At 39.9% G+C, this 14,524-nt stretch overlaps 1 protein-coding gene across 3 annotated transcripts in view; it reads left to right on the forward strand.

Moving 5' to 3' along the window:
• ATRN (attractin) overlaps window positions 1–14,524 on the forward strand; it is a 165,368-nt gene that overhangs the window by 124,352 nt on the left and 26,492 nt on the right. For 2 of the 3 annotated variants that reach the window (XM_045833471.1, XM_045833473.1), the window contains one exon: window positions 2,685–2,746. In XM_045833471.1, coding sequence (XP_045689427.1) covers window positions 2,685–2,746 — 62 coding nt within the window. Of the gene's footprint in view, window positions 1–2,684; window positions 2,747–3,906; window positions 3,944–14,524 lie in introns of those variants that run through there. The other variant, XM_045833472.1, reaches the window with a different exon arrangement.

A 14,524-nucleotide genomic window follows, 5' to 3' on the forward strand; every position in this document is an offset into this window, starting at 1 on the left:
CATGTTCACTCATTCAGCAGGTGTTTATTAAGCACCTCTTACGTGCCCATCGCCGCTTTAGGCACTAAGATACAGTAATCAGCAACAAAGTTCCTGTCCTTATGGATCTTCTTTTCTAGTGAAAGAAAAGGACTGCAAATAAATGTACATGTAAAGGCTGAAGGAAAATCGAGCGAGAGGAGGAGAGAGGTTGTGGCTTCAGTTGTGCAGTGGTGCTTGAAGATTAGTCTCTCTCTTCACAGTTGACTTCACAGAATGATTTAAAAACAGTAGCCAAGGGCCTCATCAGTTTCCCAAGATCCTCTCTCAGTCCTGTTCAGAGTACTTTGAAGGGCTCATGTCTCTATCCTTCATCCCTTCTCGATTGCTAATTCTGCCAAGTCTTGTTTGGCAGGGGTTTTCCGTGACCAGTTCTCCAACACTACTTTCACTAAACTCTGATCTTTCAGAAAATTGATTTTGCATTTTCCTGCAGTCTGTGAGTAAGGAGTGTGCAATTCATGCTTGTCCCCGTGTAATTTTTATTAGCCCTCCCCTTCACTCTCAGCAGTTCTTAGACGGGACGCACAATGGGTAGGGTATTAAGCAAGGCTAGATGTTTCTAAGTGGTTATATCCATTTATAAACATTTTTATATTATGACTTTTGATTTCCTGGAAAACTCTATAACTGTGGAGACTTAGATGATAAACATTCAACAGAATAGAGCCGCTTTTAGAGTAATGTGAGCCTTGCATATCAGCCACACCGGCGGCCAGTTTGTATAGGTTCATTATGATTTTTGACTGGACGTGAATGTGGTGTGGCCCTGCTGTACGAAGCCCTGGGGAGCTGCCCCGAGGAGTGGGCATGTGGATACCTGATAAGTCCTCAGAAGGTGCTGTTGGCATCCAGACTTGTTGGCATCTCATAAGAATTAAAAGCATATCATGGGTTTCTTTTAAGTGTAAACACTGAGAACATATTAATGTTTTAAGAGATTAAACTCTATAAACAGAATGGAGTAGACTAGAATCTGTTTCCTTCTCCTTTATGAAGTAAAACCTGGACCCTTCATTCCTCAGGACTGAATAACTTTGTTTATACAGTGGTCCTTCTGCAGTCTTATTAAAATGCTTTATATAAGGACTATAGCCATATTCTCAAAGAGCCTTCTTATTTGGGATGTGTTAATGTAATAAACGAAGGAATAGCAAAGAATGTGAGTTTCTTCTTGTCTAGGATATGGAACCTATGTTATCTTTGTATTTCTGATAATGGTAGCCAGTGGGAGGACACAAAAGCTTCAAATTCTGTGCCCTATAATCTATGGCCTGAGGAGGTGCTGTTGGAACTTCATGTGTAGAATATGAAAAGGAAGTAAAACTATCAAAGAAAAACAAACAGAGAAAACCTCCTCCACCTTTTGTGAGTGTGGCTGTTAAAAGAGGGCAAGGCGTTGAGTGTTACTGTGCTGGCGCTTGGGTGTGGCAGCCTCCTAGTGTGATAGCCCCCTAGCGTGACAGCTCCCCAGTGTGACCACAGGATGGGTGTTGCTTCCTGAGAAAGGTAGGGGGTTGGGTGGGATTAGAAAAAAAAATCATTGACTTCTCTGATTGTCATACTTACTGTCTGTCCTGGAACACTTACCACCTCTTTCAATAATTGTTTCATCTGTAGTATCATTCTGTCTCCAAAGAGCTCTGTTCCCCTAAAAAAAGACAGGGAATACACTGTAATAGCTGGCTGGTACTGCATGTGTCGCAGGGAATAATGAGGACACAATTGTCATGCTCAGTAATAAATGCTGAGGCGTACGTTTTTTCATGTTCTAATATCCCTGAAATCAAGATGGGATTTTCGAAGCATGTTGTCACAGTTTAATGGGCAGTGTTTTTTCTTAATAGTAGAAAAAATAATGCCTCACTGGTTTTGATGAACTCCATTAAGGATTTTCATATTCTTGATATAAAGATTTGTATAATGAAATTATTTAAGTTCCAGCAGATGTTATGTTGGTTGTCAGTTGATATTCAATATGGTAAAATTTGAGATATGGTTAAAAAAAAGACATTATCTTGAAGTGAGTACACACTGAGCCATAAAGATCAAAGTAATGGGGGGCACAAGGTGAGGGGCTGCCCACTTTGCCGTAGATCGGGAATTAATTTGAAGCAAACCAGGAGAGGGTTTTGTCTGGATGAAGGCCCAGGGAGGTAGCGAGCAAGCTCACCTGCCTGTCATTAGCCCGAGAGGTCTTTGGGGTCAGCCCGTGAGAACTCACACGCCATGTCCTGAGCAGAGGGGCGCCGAAGAGGCCGTCGAAGCCCCGGGATGCAGTAAGCCCTCACTCAGTGGCGTTGATTGGTTCTGTGACTTGAAGCAAAACAACATGTAACAAAGCCAATTTTACCACAGGCTGAATAATATAAACAAGAGTTAAGTGCCTGTGGCACCTCATCCACATTATAAGGAAATGACATTGAATGAAACGTTATTGGAAGACCTGCTGTATAACTTTTGGGGTTGGCAATTAAATGAGAGAAAAGGAAAAAACAACAAAGGGACGGGGCACTGATCCTCAAGTGAAAAAAAATTATATTAATCTCTTTAAGATAAAAGTGTGTTTTCATCCTAACTGTTGAACCGAGAAGACTGAGTTCGTGGTGCCGTTCTGTGACTAACTGCCTGTCCTTCTACCGCAGATCGCCTTCTCCCAGCACAGCAATTTTATGGACCTGGTACAGTTCTTTGTGACTTTCTTCAGGTAATTTCGCTAATACAGACTATATCTGTTCTTCTGATTCAGGTCTTAATTCCATTAATTATCTGCTCATAAAAGATAAATGAATATCCTGAGTTTCCACAACCGATCAAACTAATTGTGTTTATATTCCTGAAAAGTTACATGTCAGTAACAATAGCGTAAATTCGGCCTCATCTGGTAAAATGAAAACATGGGCTTTGTGTGTCCTGGCTTTTTTGAGGCAGCTTTTCATGTACCCTGTGCTAAAATGTAGATAAATTGGCTCTTCATACGGGGAGAATTTGGGGTTGAAACAACAATTTATAATGATTATTGGTGAGTGCTACATACATACTTCCTTTTGTTCAAGAAATGTTTTAAGTGATTACGGTTTTAAAGCTAAATGACTTGTTAAGCCCTTGGGATTTTTTTTATTATAGGGTTTGGTTTTTTTTGTTTTTTTTTGTTTTTTTTCCAGTTTAATTATATATATACTTTTAAAGATTTTAATTTTATTTATTTTTAGAGAGGGAAGGGAGGGAGAAAGAGAGAGAGAAACATCTATGTGCAATTGCTGGAGGCCATGGCCTGCAACCTAGGCATGTACCCTGACTGGGAATCGAACCTGTGACACTTTGGTTCGCAGCCCGTGCTCAATCCACTGAGCTACACCAGCCAGGGCATCAGTTTAATTATATTTTAATGAAAATACTCTATACACATATTGAAAAAGACAAGCCCTACAGTGCTAATAAGAGAAAACAGCAGCAGCCTGCACCCCCCCCACCTTCCCACCCCTCCCTTCTCCCCAGTTTAAATGGTTTTAGCTATTTTTACTTATCCAGGAGTACACTATTTCTTGATTTTTCAGTTCAGTTATCTTCTGATGTCCTACCACAGAAGATGAGGATTGATTATGTTATGTTACCTCATTCAACAGTGCCCCACACCACAAGAACACATAAAATCCCCTTCCTCTCATTCACTTAATATAGTCCCACCACAATGCTTGGCTAAATCAGTCATCCCTGTTTACGTTAGGACTATACAACTCCTGTTCATGGGTAAATTGAATTGTGATTGTACTTCCTCAGTTTTTGGATGGGTGGTCACTCTTTGCTTCTTCTAAATGTAATATTTCCCATATTTTGTTTTTTTTTTTTAATTGTTTGGTTTTCTAGGTAGCCACCTCTGATTCATCCTGTACTCTAACAGAACTGAAAAATCTCTCAGTTTGGTCACACATAAGCAGGTACCCTCTTGGTTTTAGTTTCTCTTGGAGATGTCTGCCCTAGAACCCTTCAGCCTGCTCCTCAGTGCACTGCTTCTTGAGGCCTGAAGCACAGCTGTCACCTTGGGAGTTTCTTTTGCTTTCGTCTTACATTGAAATCTCCATTTCCCACATCTTAGGTCTTCATTTCCCTGTTTACTCCCTCCTTCTACTGGGGCACATTCTCCAGGAGATTTCTGAGAAAAGGTGCAGGGGAGGTAACTTTTCTGTGACCTTCCTGTCTGAAAAAAAAATCTTAATTTTACCCTCACGGTTCTTGAAAATCAAATACAGAATTCTAGGTTGGAAATGATTTTCTGTTAGAATTTAGAAGGCATTATGCTGTTCCTCTGTCTTCCAGTATCATTAACAAAAAGGCTAATGCCATTAAAATTTCCATTCCTTGTACAGAATCTTAAGGAAATTTCACTTTTAAAAATTATATTGAGCCCTGGCTGGTGTAGCTCAATCCCTGAGCCACTGGATTGAGTGCCAGCCTGCAAACCAAAGGGTCGCTGGTTCAATTTCCAGTCAGGGCACATGCCTGGGTTTCAGGCCAGGTCCCAGTAGGGGGCACATGAGAGGCAACCACACACTGATGTTTCTCTCCCTCTCTTTCTCCCTCCCTCCCCCTCTCTCTAAAAATAAATAAACTAAAAAATTACATAAACACCACTCATAAATGTCTAGCTCAATGAATGATCACAAATTGAACATACTTATGTAACTACTGCCCAGGACAAACGATATAATATTACTAGTACACTAGAAGCTCCCTATATTTCCATCAATTACAGCTACTATCTTCCCCAAAAGTAACTGTTTACCTGACTTCTAAAACTATATATTGCTTTTTCCCATTTTAAAATTTATATTAATTAGCCCTAGCTGGTGTGGCCCAGTGGACTTAGCACTGGACTATGAACCAAAGGGTCGCCAGTTTGATTCCCAGTCAGGGCACATGCCTGGGTTGTAGGCCAGGTCCCCAGTAGGAGGTGTGTGAGAGGCAACCACACATTGACGTTTCTCCTCCTCTCTTTCTCTCTCCCTTTCCCTCTCTAAAAAATAAATAAATAAAATCTATTTAAAAATGAAATTTATATTAATAGTAAATCACAACTGAAATTGTAAAATCACTTGAACTAACAAATGAAGAAAATATTAAGAGAATGTAGGATGCAGTTAAAGTTGTATGTAGGCGGTATATCTTTAAATCTGTAGGGGGTATATCTTTAAATCTCCAGCTTAATGGCACAGTAGGAGTACTTGGGGAACTTTTGATGTCTGAGCCACATCCCAGACCAGTTATATCAGAATCTCTGGGGATGGGTCAAGCATTTGACAGCTCCCCAGCTAATTCCAACATGCAGTTGAGATTGAAAATCACTGCTCTATAAAATGTTGGAAAAGAAAAAACACTCCTTTCAATAAATCAGAGAAAGAACTGCTAATTAAACCTAAAGAGAGTAGAAGGAAGGAATATAAATAGAGCAAAATTAATGATATAGGGGAAGAAGTACATGGAGGGGATTGAAATAACCACAAGTTAGATCTTTGAAAAGAATGAGAATAATGTTGTAAATCCCTGGCAAGACTGACCAAGAAAAAAAGAGAGAAGTTATACACTGTCAGAAATAAAAAAAAGGACATTACTTCAAATCCTACAGACTTTTTTCCCCTCCACAAGAATACTTTATGAACAACTTTATGGGGATAAATTTGAAGATGGAACAGATGGAATGGGACAATTAAAAAACTATGTACAACTTACCAAAACTGACACAGAAGAAATAAGAAATCTAAATAGTCCTGTGTCTACTTTTAAAACGATACATAATTTAAAAATTTCCCACAAAGATAACTATAGGCCCAGGTCATTTCATGGTAACTTATACCCTTTTAAGGAAAAAATAATACCAATATTAACCAGATCTTCTAGAGAACAGAAGAGAGAATACACACCAATTCATTTTATGAATTTAGCACAACCTGACAAAAATATTATGAGAAACAAATTTACAAGCCAGTCTCATGAAGGAGGAAGCAAAAATCTACCGATAATAATGAACATTGAGAGTTCTGGCCAAGGTGGAGGTGTAGGTAGAAACACTGCTTCCTTGCACAGCCAAAACAAGGATAACAACCAGAACTGCCAGAATAGCAATGTGCATGGAACTCCAACAACCAAGGAGTTAAAGAAACATTCATCCAGACTAGTAGGCGGGGCAGAGATGGGCAGCTGGGTGGACAGAGAGGACCCACCACAAGGCTGCAGATCACACAGGGGAGGAGAGGCTGGCTCACCTGGAAACTAAAAACTCAAAACTTCTAGTTATAAAATACTGTGAGGGTTGCAAAGGTGGGAGAAACTCCCAGTCTCACGCCAGAGTTCATTGGAAAGTGGGGCTAGAGCAGAGTGAGTGAGATTGCCTTGTTCCCTTTCTGACTCCTCCCGGACAGACAGCTCTACAATGCAGCAAAGAGGATTGACACACACTGGTGAATACCCAGGCCTCTGCCCCTTACAACTTAACAGGTGCACCGAGACAAAGAAATAAGGCTCAGATGAAAGAACAGATCAAAACTACAGAAAAAGAGGTAAGCATTGAGGAGATAGACAACCTATCTGATGCTGAGTTCAAAACACTGGTAATCAGGATGCTCAAAGAATTGATTGAGCTCGGTCCCAAAATGAAGGAAGAAATGAAGGCTACACAAAATGAAATAAAGCAAAATACACAGGGGACTAACAGTGAAGGGAAGGAAAATGGAACTCAAGTCAACAATTTGGAACAAAAGAAGAAATATACATTTGACCAGAACAAAATGAAGAAACAAGAATTCAAAAAAACGAAGAGAGGCTTAGGAATCTCCAGGACAACTTTAAATGTTCCAACATCAGAATCATAGGGGTGCCAGAAAGAAAAAAGGAAGAGCAAGAAATTGAAACCCTATTTGAACAAATAATGAAGGAGAATTCTTATCTGGTAAAGGAAATAGAAAATTTTTCTGGTTCCAGGAAATCCAGGAAGTTGAGTCCCAAAGAAGTTGGACCCAAGGAAGCACTCACCAAGGCACATCATAATTCATTACCCAAGATTAAAGAGAAAGAGAGAATCTGAAAAGCAGCAAGAGAAAAAGAGACAGTTACCTACAAAGGAGTGCCTATAAGACTATCAGCTGATTTCTCAAAAGAAACCTTGCAGGCAAGAAGGGGTTGGAAAGAAGTATTCCAGGTCATGAAAGGAAGGGACCTTTATCCAAGATTACTCTATCCAGCAAAGCTATCATTTAGAAAGGAAAGGCAGATAAAGTACTTCCCAGATAGGGTCAAGTTCAAGGAGTTCATCATCACCAAGCCCTTATTATATGAAATGTTAAAGGGACTTAATCTAAGAAAAAATATCAAAACTATGAACAGTAAAATGACAACAAACTCACAATTATCAATAACTGAACCCTCCCCCTCCCCACCACCTGCCAAAACTAAGCAAGCACTAGAACAGGAACAGAATCACAGATATGAACACCACCTGGAGGGTTATCAGCAGGGAGGAGGATGTGGGAGAATGTGGGGGAAAGGTGCAGGGAATAAGAAGCATACATGGTAGGCATAAAATAGATGGATAGGTTAAGAATAGTATGAGATACAGAGAAGCCAAAGAACTTATATGTATAACCCATGGACATGAACTAAGGGGTAGGAGGGTGGTTGCTTGAGGGTGGGGAGGTACAGGGCAGAAGGGGGATAAAGGGGGAAAAGTTGGGACAACTGTGATAGCATAATCAATAGAATATATTTTAAAACCATACCAATAATATAATAAATAAAGATTACTATATCATGACCCAGTTGGGTTTATTCCAGGAATTGCAGGGTTGACTTAGCATCAGAAAATCAGTATAATTCATGTTAATCGCATAATGGAGGGGAATAATATGATTATCTTAAAGGGAGAAAGCATATGATAAGAATTAATATCACTCATTTAAAAATCTTAGGAAACTAAGAATAGAAACTTCTTTAAATCTATCTGATAACATAAGGGAAGGAGGAGAATGTGGGAAAGGGTGCAGGGATTAAGAAGTACAAATTGGCAGGTACAGAATAAACAGGGGGATGTTAAGAACAGAATAGAAAATGGAGTAGCCAAAGAACTTACATTCATGACCCACGCACATGAACTAAGGGGGGGATTGCCAGAGGGAATGGGGGATGCCAGATGGAGGGGGCCAAAGGGGAAACAATTTAGACAACTGTAATAGCATAATCAACAAAATATATTTTCAAAAAAGAATTGGAAAAGAAAAATCATTACATGATTGTATGCATAGAAATTTAAAAGAATCTAAAGATAGGACTTCTGGCCAAGATGGAGGCATAGGTAGATACACTGTGCCTCCTCGCACAACCAAGATAGGAACAACAACAATTTACAAATAGAATAACAACCAGAACTGATAGAAAATTGAACTGTATGGAAGTCGGACAACCAAGGAGTTAAAATAGACATGTTCATCCAGACCGGTAGGAGGGGCGGAGTCTGGCAGCAGGGGCACCTGTTGCGGTGCAGAGAGAGTTGGGACCGGGCACGTAAAGCACCTGGGGTGTACAAGACTGCAGCGGGCAGCCCTGGCCAAGGGGTGGCAACCAGCAGACCCAGCAAAGTGGCAACTGTGAAGCAAGGCACTGCACACAACCCAGGATCCTAGGCCTGGGAAATAGAGCCTTGGGGCACTGATTGAAAAAACCTGTGGGGTTTGAGGCTCAGGGAGGGACTCCCAGCCTCACAGGAGAGGTCGTTGGAAAGTCCCACGGGGTGCCCAAGCCCACCCACACGGGAATTGGCACCAGAGGAGCCCAGTTTGCTCAAGGGAAGCGGCGGAAGGGACTGAGGTCCCACGGAGAGTGGAGCAAACGCCATTGTTCCCTCCTGGACCCTGCCCCCACATACAGCGTCACAACCCAGCAAGGCAGGTTACCCACCCTGGTGAACACCTAAGGCTCTGCCCCTTACTACGTAACAGGCACATCAAGAAAAAAAAAAATGGCCCAAATGAAAGAATAGATCAAAGCTCCAAAAAAAATATAACAAAGTGACGAAGAGATAGCCAACCTGTCAGATGCACAGTTCAAAGCACTGGTGATCAGGATGCTTACAGAATTGGTTGATTTTGGTTGCAAATTAGATGAAAAAATGAAGGCTATAATAAGTGAAATGAAGAAAAATGCACAGGGAACCAATAGTAATGGAATGAGAGCTGGGTCTCACATCAATGGAGTGGACCAGAAGGAAGAAAAAAACATACAATCGGAAAAGAATGAAGAAATAATTCAAAAAAATGAGGAGAGGCTTAGGAACCTCCAGGACATGTTTAAATGTTCCAGCATCCGAATTATAGGAGTACCAGAAGGAGAAGAAGAAGAGCAACAAACTGAAGACTTATTTGAATAAAAGAGAACTTCCCCATTCTGGCAAAGGAAATAGACTTCCAGGAGGTCCAGGAAGCTCAGAGAGTTCCCAAGAAGTTGGACCCAAGGAGGAACACACAAAGGCACATCATAATTATGTTATCCAAGGTAAAAATTAAGGAGAGAATGCTAGAAGCAGCAAGAGATAAGGAGACAGTAACCTACAAAGGAGTTCCCATCAGACTGTCAGCTGATTTCTCAAAAGAGACCTTACAGGCAAGAAGGGGCTGGAAAGAAGTCTTCCAAGTCATGAAAGGCAAGGACCTACTTCCAAGATTGCTCTATCCAGCAAAGCTTTCATTTAGAATGGAAGGGCAGATAAAGTGCTTCTCAGATAAGATCAAGTTAAAGGAGTTCATCATCACCAAGCCCTTATTATATGAAATGTTAAAAGGACTTATCTAAGAAAAAGAAGATAAAAAAACATGTATAGTAAAATGACAGCAAACTCAATTATTAACAACTACACCTAAAACAAAAACAAAAACAAACTAAGCAAACAACTAGAACAGGAGTAGAACTACAGAAATGGAGATCACATGGAGGGTTAGCAACAGGGGAGTGAGAGGAGGAGAAAAGGGGAAAAGGTACGGAGAATAAGTAGCATAGATGGTAGGTAGAAAATAGACAGGGGGAGGGCAAGAATAGTATGGAAAATGTAGAAGCTAAAGAACTTATGACACATGGACATGAACTAAAGTGGGGTATGTGGGTGGGAGAGGGTGTGCAGGGTGGAGGGGAATGAAGGGAGGGAAATGGGACAACTGTAATAGCATAATCAATAAAATATATTTTTAAAAGTATCTAAAGATATGAAGTATTAAAGTAAGTGAATTCAACAAAGTTGCTGGACACAGCAATATTTAAAAATCAGTCTGTTCAGAGGCATACATCTTTTGCAGTTCTTATCAGGGCAGATGCTGGCATGAAAGTCATACAATTGTATTTCCCATAGAAAGCCACCAGTTTCCCTCCTCCCACCCTTTCTACCATGAAATGAGAAATTGCTTCCCGAGTGATGCTGGGGAGCAGATGGCCTCGTGTCAGGAACCATTCACAACCTGATGGGCTCATTTCACCCACTGTAAACTGTTGAGAAAGAGCTGTAAAATTAACAAGTTGCCTTTTTCAATATAAAATCTCACTTGTAATTTTTTTTTAAATTCAGTTACTAATGCATTTTGTTCCCCAGAGTGTTAGAGCCCCACATTCTGCGTGGCATTTAATTAGTTTCTGGATGATGATATCTCCCCTGAGAAGCAGCTTGAATCTTTCCAATCTCAAAGAGAAATAAGAATCCTAATAAAAGAACATATTTAGTGTATTTAGGGAGAAAACCAATTATATCTCTATATTTCAGCAACAAAAATGAAATTTACATATGTTTGTGCCACTTCGATAAATAAAATTGTTCAAAATTACAGCATATCTAGATCAAGAAAGAATGACCAAGAAAACTGTGTGGGAGGGTGGAGAGGCACCAGCCCTCCCAGATGCTGAGCATTTTGGTGGAGCTGCAGTGATCTGTGTGGGCCTGGCACAAAATCAGATTTCCCAGTGGAACATAATACATAAGCAAAGAAACAGATAAAGTTGAAAAGTTTCAAGTTTAAGTGATGAAAAAGCAAGTGGAAATAAAAGTAGACAGTAACAAACAAGAAACTAAAAGATCAGTGTAGATTAATGGGCACTAGTCACATGTGGCTTCTGAGTGCTTGAAATGTAGCTAGTGCAACTGAGAAACCGAATTTTTCATTTCACTAAAGCTAATTTAAGTATCATTTTAAAACTGATACTTGATTCATTTATCAGAAAACTTTTAAATTTGTTCAGAAAAACCTGCATATGTGAATCTACTTTTTAAAAAAATTTTTTATGTATTTGTTTTTAGAGAGAGGGGAAGGGAGAAAGAAAGAGAGGGAGAGAAACATCAATGTGTGGTTGCCACTCACACACCTCCTACTGGGGACCTGGCCTGCAACCCAGGCATGTGCCCTGACTGGGAATCAACCAGCTACCCTTTGATTCATAGGCTGATGCTAAATCCACTGAGCCACACCAGCCTGGGCCTGTGAATCTGTTTTTTTCAAATGTGAATTTTATGAAATCTAAGTACAGATCAAGTATTTCCTGATAAAAATTTAGTGTTCAGATTGAGATTTTTTTCTAATTGAGATGCTTTTATAAGTATAAAATATACACTGGATTTTAATGACTTAGAAAACAATAATGTAAAATACCTCAGTAATTTTTATGTTGGTCACATGTTCAAATGATGTTTTGGATATCTTGGGTTAAATAAAACTTATTAAAATTAATTTTACCTGTTTCTTCTTACTTTTTAATGTGGCTACTAGGACATATAAAGTTACATAAATAGGTCATATTAAATATCTGTTAAACAATGATAGACCATGGAGGGAAAAAGTTTATAAAAAGATATGGTGACATAATGCTAAACTAATCCAAATATTTTAAAGCAAAAATATTAAATATTCTGACTTTTTAAAATTGAGTATCAGCATTAAGACAAGAATTTTTGTGGGTTGGTTTTTTTTTTGAATACTCAATAGGACATGAATTCTTATAAAATAAAGTAAAAGTTCAGAGTTTCCCTAATTCTAGTCTTCAGAAATTACCACTGTTAGTATCTTGGTGTTTATGTTTTCAAAATTTTTCTTTGTATAGATACACTGCACATAAGTAGTAGTTTTTCTGACTCTTTTGGTTTATAAAATGGGTTGCCTCCATATATATTATTCTATAACTTCTTTCACTCACTGTTCTGTGGTTAACTTCCCAAAGGAAAATTCACCTCATTTTTTTAAAACAGCTTTTCTCATAGTTTGATTACCATATTTTACATAACTATTTCTCTTTTGACTGACTCAGATTGTCCTCAGTTTTGTTGCCCATGTCTGCATTTTTCTGTGAATATCCTCTCTGGTGCGGAAGCACAAAAACACTGCCGCATGGCCCCTTAGAACAGTTGGCATGAGTTTACATTCCTGCAGCAGGAATTAATATCGCTTGCTATTTCTGCCTGTCTTTCTTATCACTACTGTTATATCTCAGCAATCCTAGAAATTGTCATATTTTTAATTTTGCTAATCTGGGAGGTATCTCTGGTACCTTGTTTTAATATGTATTTCTTTCATTATGAATGATATTCACTGATGTCTTACAGCTCTTTGAAATATCTGTTCATATCCTTTGCTCACATTTCTGTTGGTATGTGTGCTTTTTTCTTATTGGAACTTAGGATCTCATTATATACTGTGATTATTAACATGTGTGTCTTTAGTTGTTTGTCATTTCTGGTATCTTGCACTAAGCAGATCTGCAAGATCTGCAGTCTTCCTGTATTTTCTTCAGGAGTATTTTACTTCTCGTTGTTTTTTCATGTTTGGGTCTTCCTTTATCCATCTGGAATCTATTTAGATATAGCTTTGCTTTTTCCCCAAATGGATAGACTTCAGAAATTTGTCAGTGAATCAAGGCTCAGGATTAATTACCTCAACTCCAAGGCCATGCCCCCCACTAGGCTGGGAGTTCATCTCTATTTTATTTCCTTTTTCAGAGTATGCCCAGCTAATAAGCTCATTGTAGCGGAGCAGTCAGGACTTCTTCCCAAAGGATGCAATGCCAGCAACAGGAAATGCTGGAAATTTAATGATACTTCTTCCCATTTACAAGGAAGCGTCTCCCTCCCTCCCACAGAAAGAAACTGCCCTCTCCTGTGTTAGCACAGAAAATCCAAAATCTCTTCCCACCCCTCCCAACATTTTTATGTTCTGCTCGGTGCGGGACAGCCAGGACACACTGAGGCCAGCATCTTCCACAGTTCCTCCAGTGTGGGGCCAAAGAATCGTTCTGTATTCTTGCAAATTCAGCATTTCATGAATCTTTGCCCTATGACTTCTACGTCCCTCTAAGGTCGTGGTCATTTCCTTCCCTTTTTGGCTGAGTGAGCAGCAGGGCCTGGAGGAGTGGCGTGCTTAATCCAGTTTTCTGCATTTGCATAAAGGTACCTACCCACTCACTAACCTGTCATATTCGTACTCCTTCAAAACACAACCTAACTGTCTACTGTGAAGTCTTCTTCTGGCACGTTTTCCCCAGAGGCCACCCCTTCATAGACTGCCCTACTCATGGTTTCATTATAGCACTTTATCACTTTTAATGCAAGCATTTAGCATTCTAGAGCAGAATGCTAAGAGCAGACCATAAATAGGTGAACCTACAATTATTTTTAAGATTTTATTTATTTATTTTTAGAAAGAGGGAGAAAGAGAGGGAGAGAACCATCAATGTGTGGTTATCGCTCATGTGCCCCGTACTGGGGACCTGACCCGCACCCCAGGCATATGCTTTGCCTGGGAATGAACGGCCACCCTTTGGTTCACGGGCCGGCACTCAATCCACTGAGCCACACCAGCCAGGGCTCAGTCCTACAACTTGACATGCAGAGGTGAACAGGGCCAATTAGAGGCATCTCCTGCAAGTTTTAAATTGGATTCTGACAGTCCGAAACACTTATCTCATGAATCTTGGCCATGGCTATACCTTAAAACTGCCTGGGAAGCTTTAAAAAAAAAAAAAAAGCAACAGCAGCCTAGATGCTGAGTTAACTGGTCTGGCATGGGACCTGATCATTCTGATATTTAAAGGCTCTCTCGTGATTCTTACGTTCAGTTGGCATTGAGAAACCCTGAATTAGCTGAATCGTGTGAATTCAGGAGCTGGAGAGTAGTACATCCATCCATGCAAACTAAAGCTTAGGAGGTCAGATGGGAAGGAGGATTGTGTAACCACTGAAGGGTGTGACCACAGCCTCAGCTCCTGGCAGCTTCGTGATCCCCTTTCTCACGAGAGCCGGCTGCCGTAGGTATCTGAGAGAGCCCCTCAATTACTTCTCACAACCATGTAGCGAACACCTAGGCAGCGGTTATCCGGGATTTAGATTCTAGATTGTAATTATTTGACATTATGCGGGAATCGTTTTAATAAGTTTTATCAGGGCTTTTTTTTTCTTGTACCGTTTTATGGATCTCTC

Source organism: Phyllostomus hastatus, unplaced genomic scaffold (assembly GCF_019186645.2).
Source record: "Phyllostomus hastatus isolate PE091 unplaced genomic scaffold, TTU_PhHast_1.1 phas_contig_17, whole genome shotgun sequence".
Classification (NCBI taxonomy): Eukaryota; Metazoa; Chordata; class Mammalia; order Chiroptera; family Phyllostomidae; genus Phyllostomus; species Phyllostomus hastatus.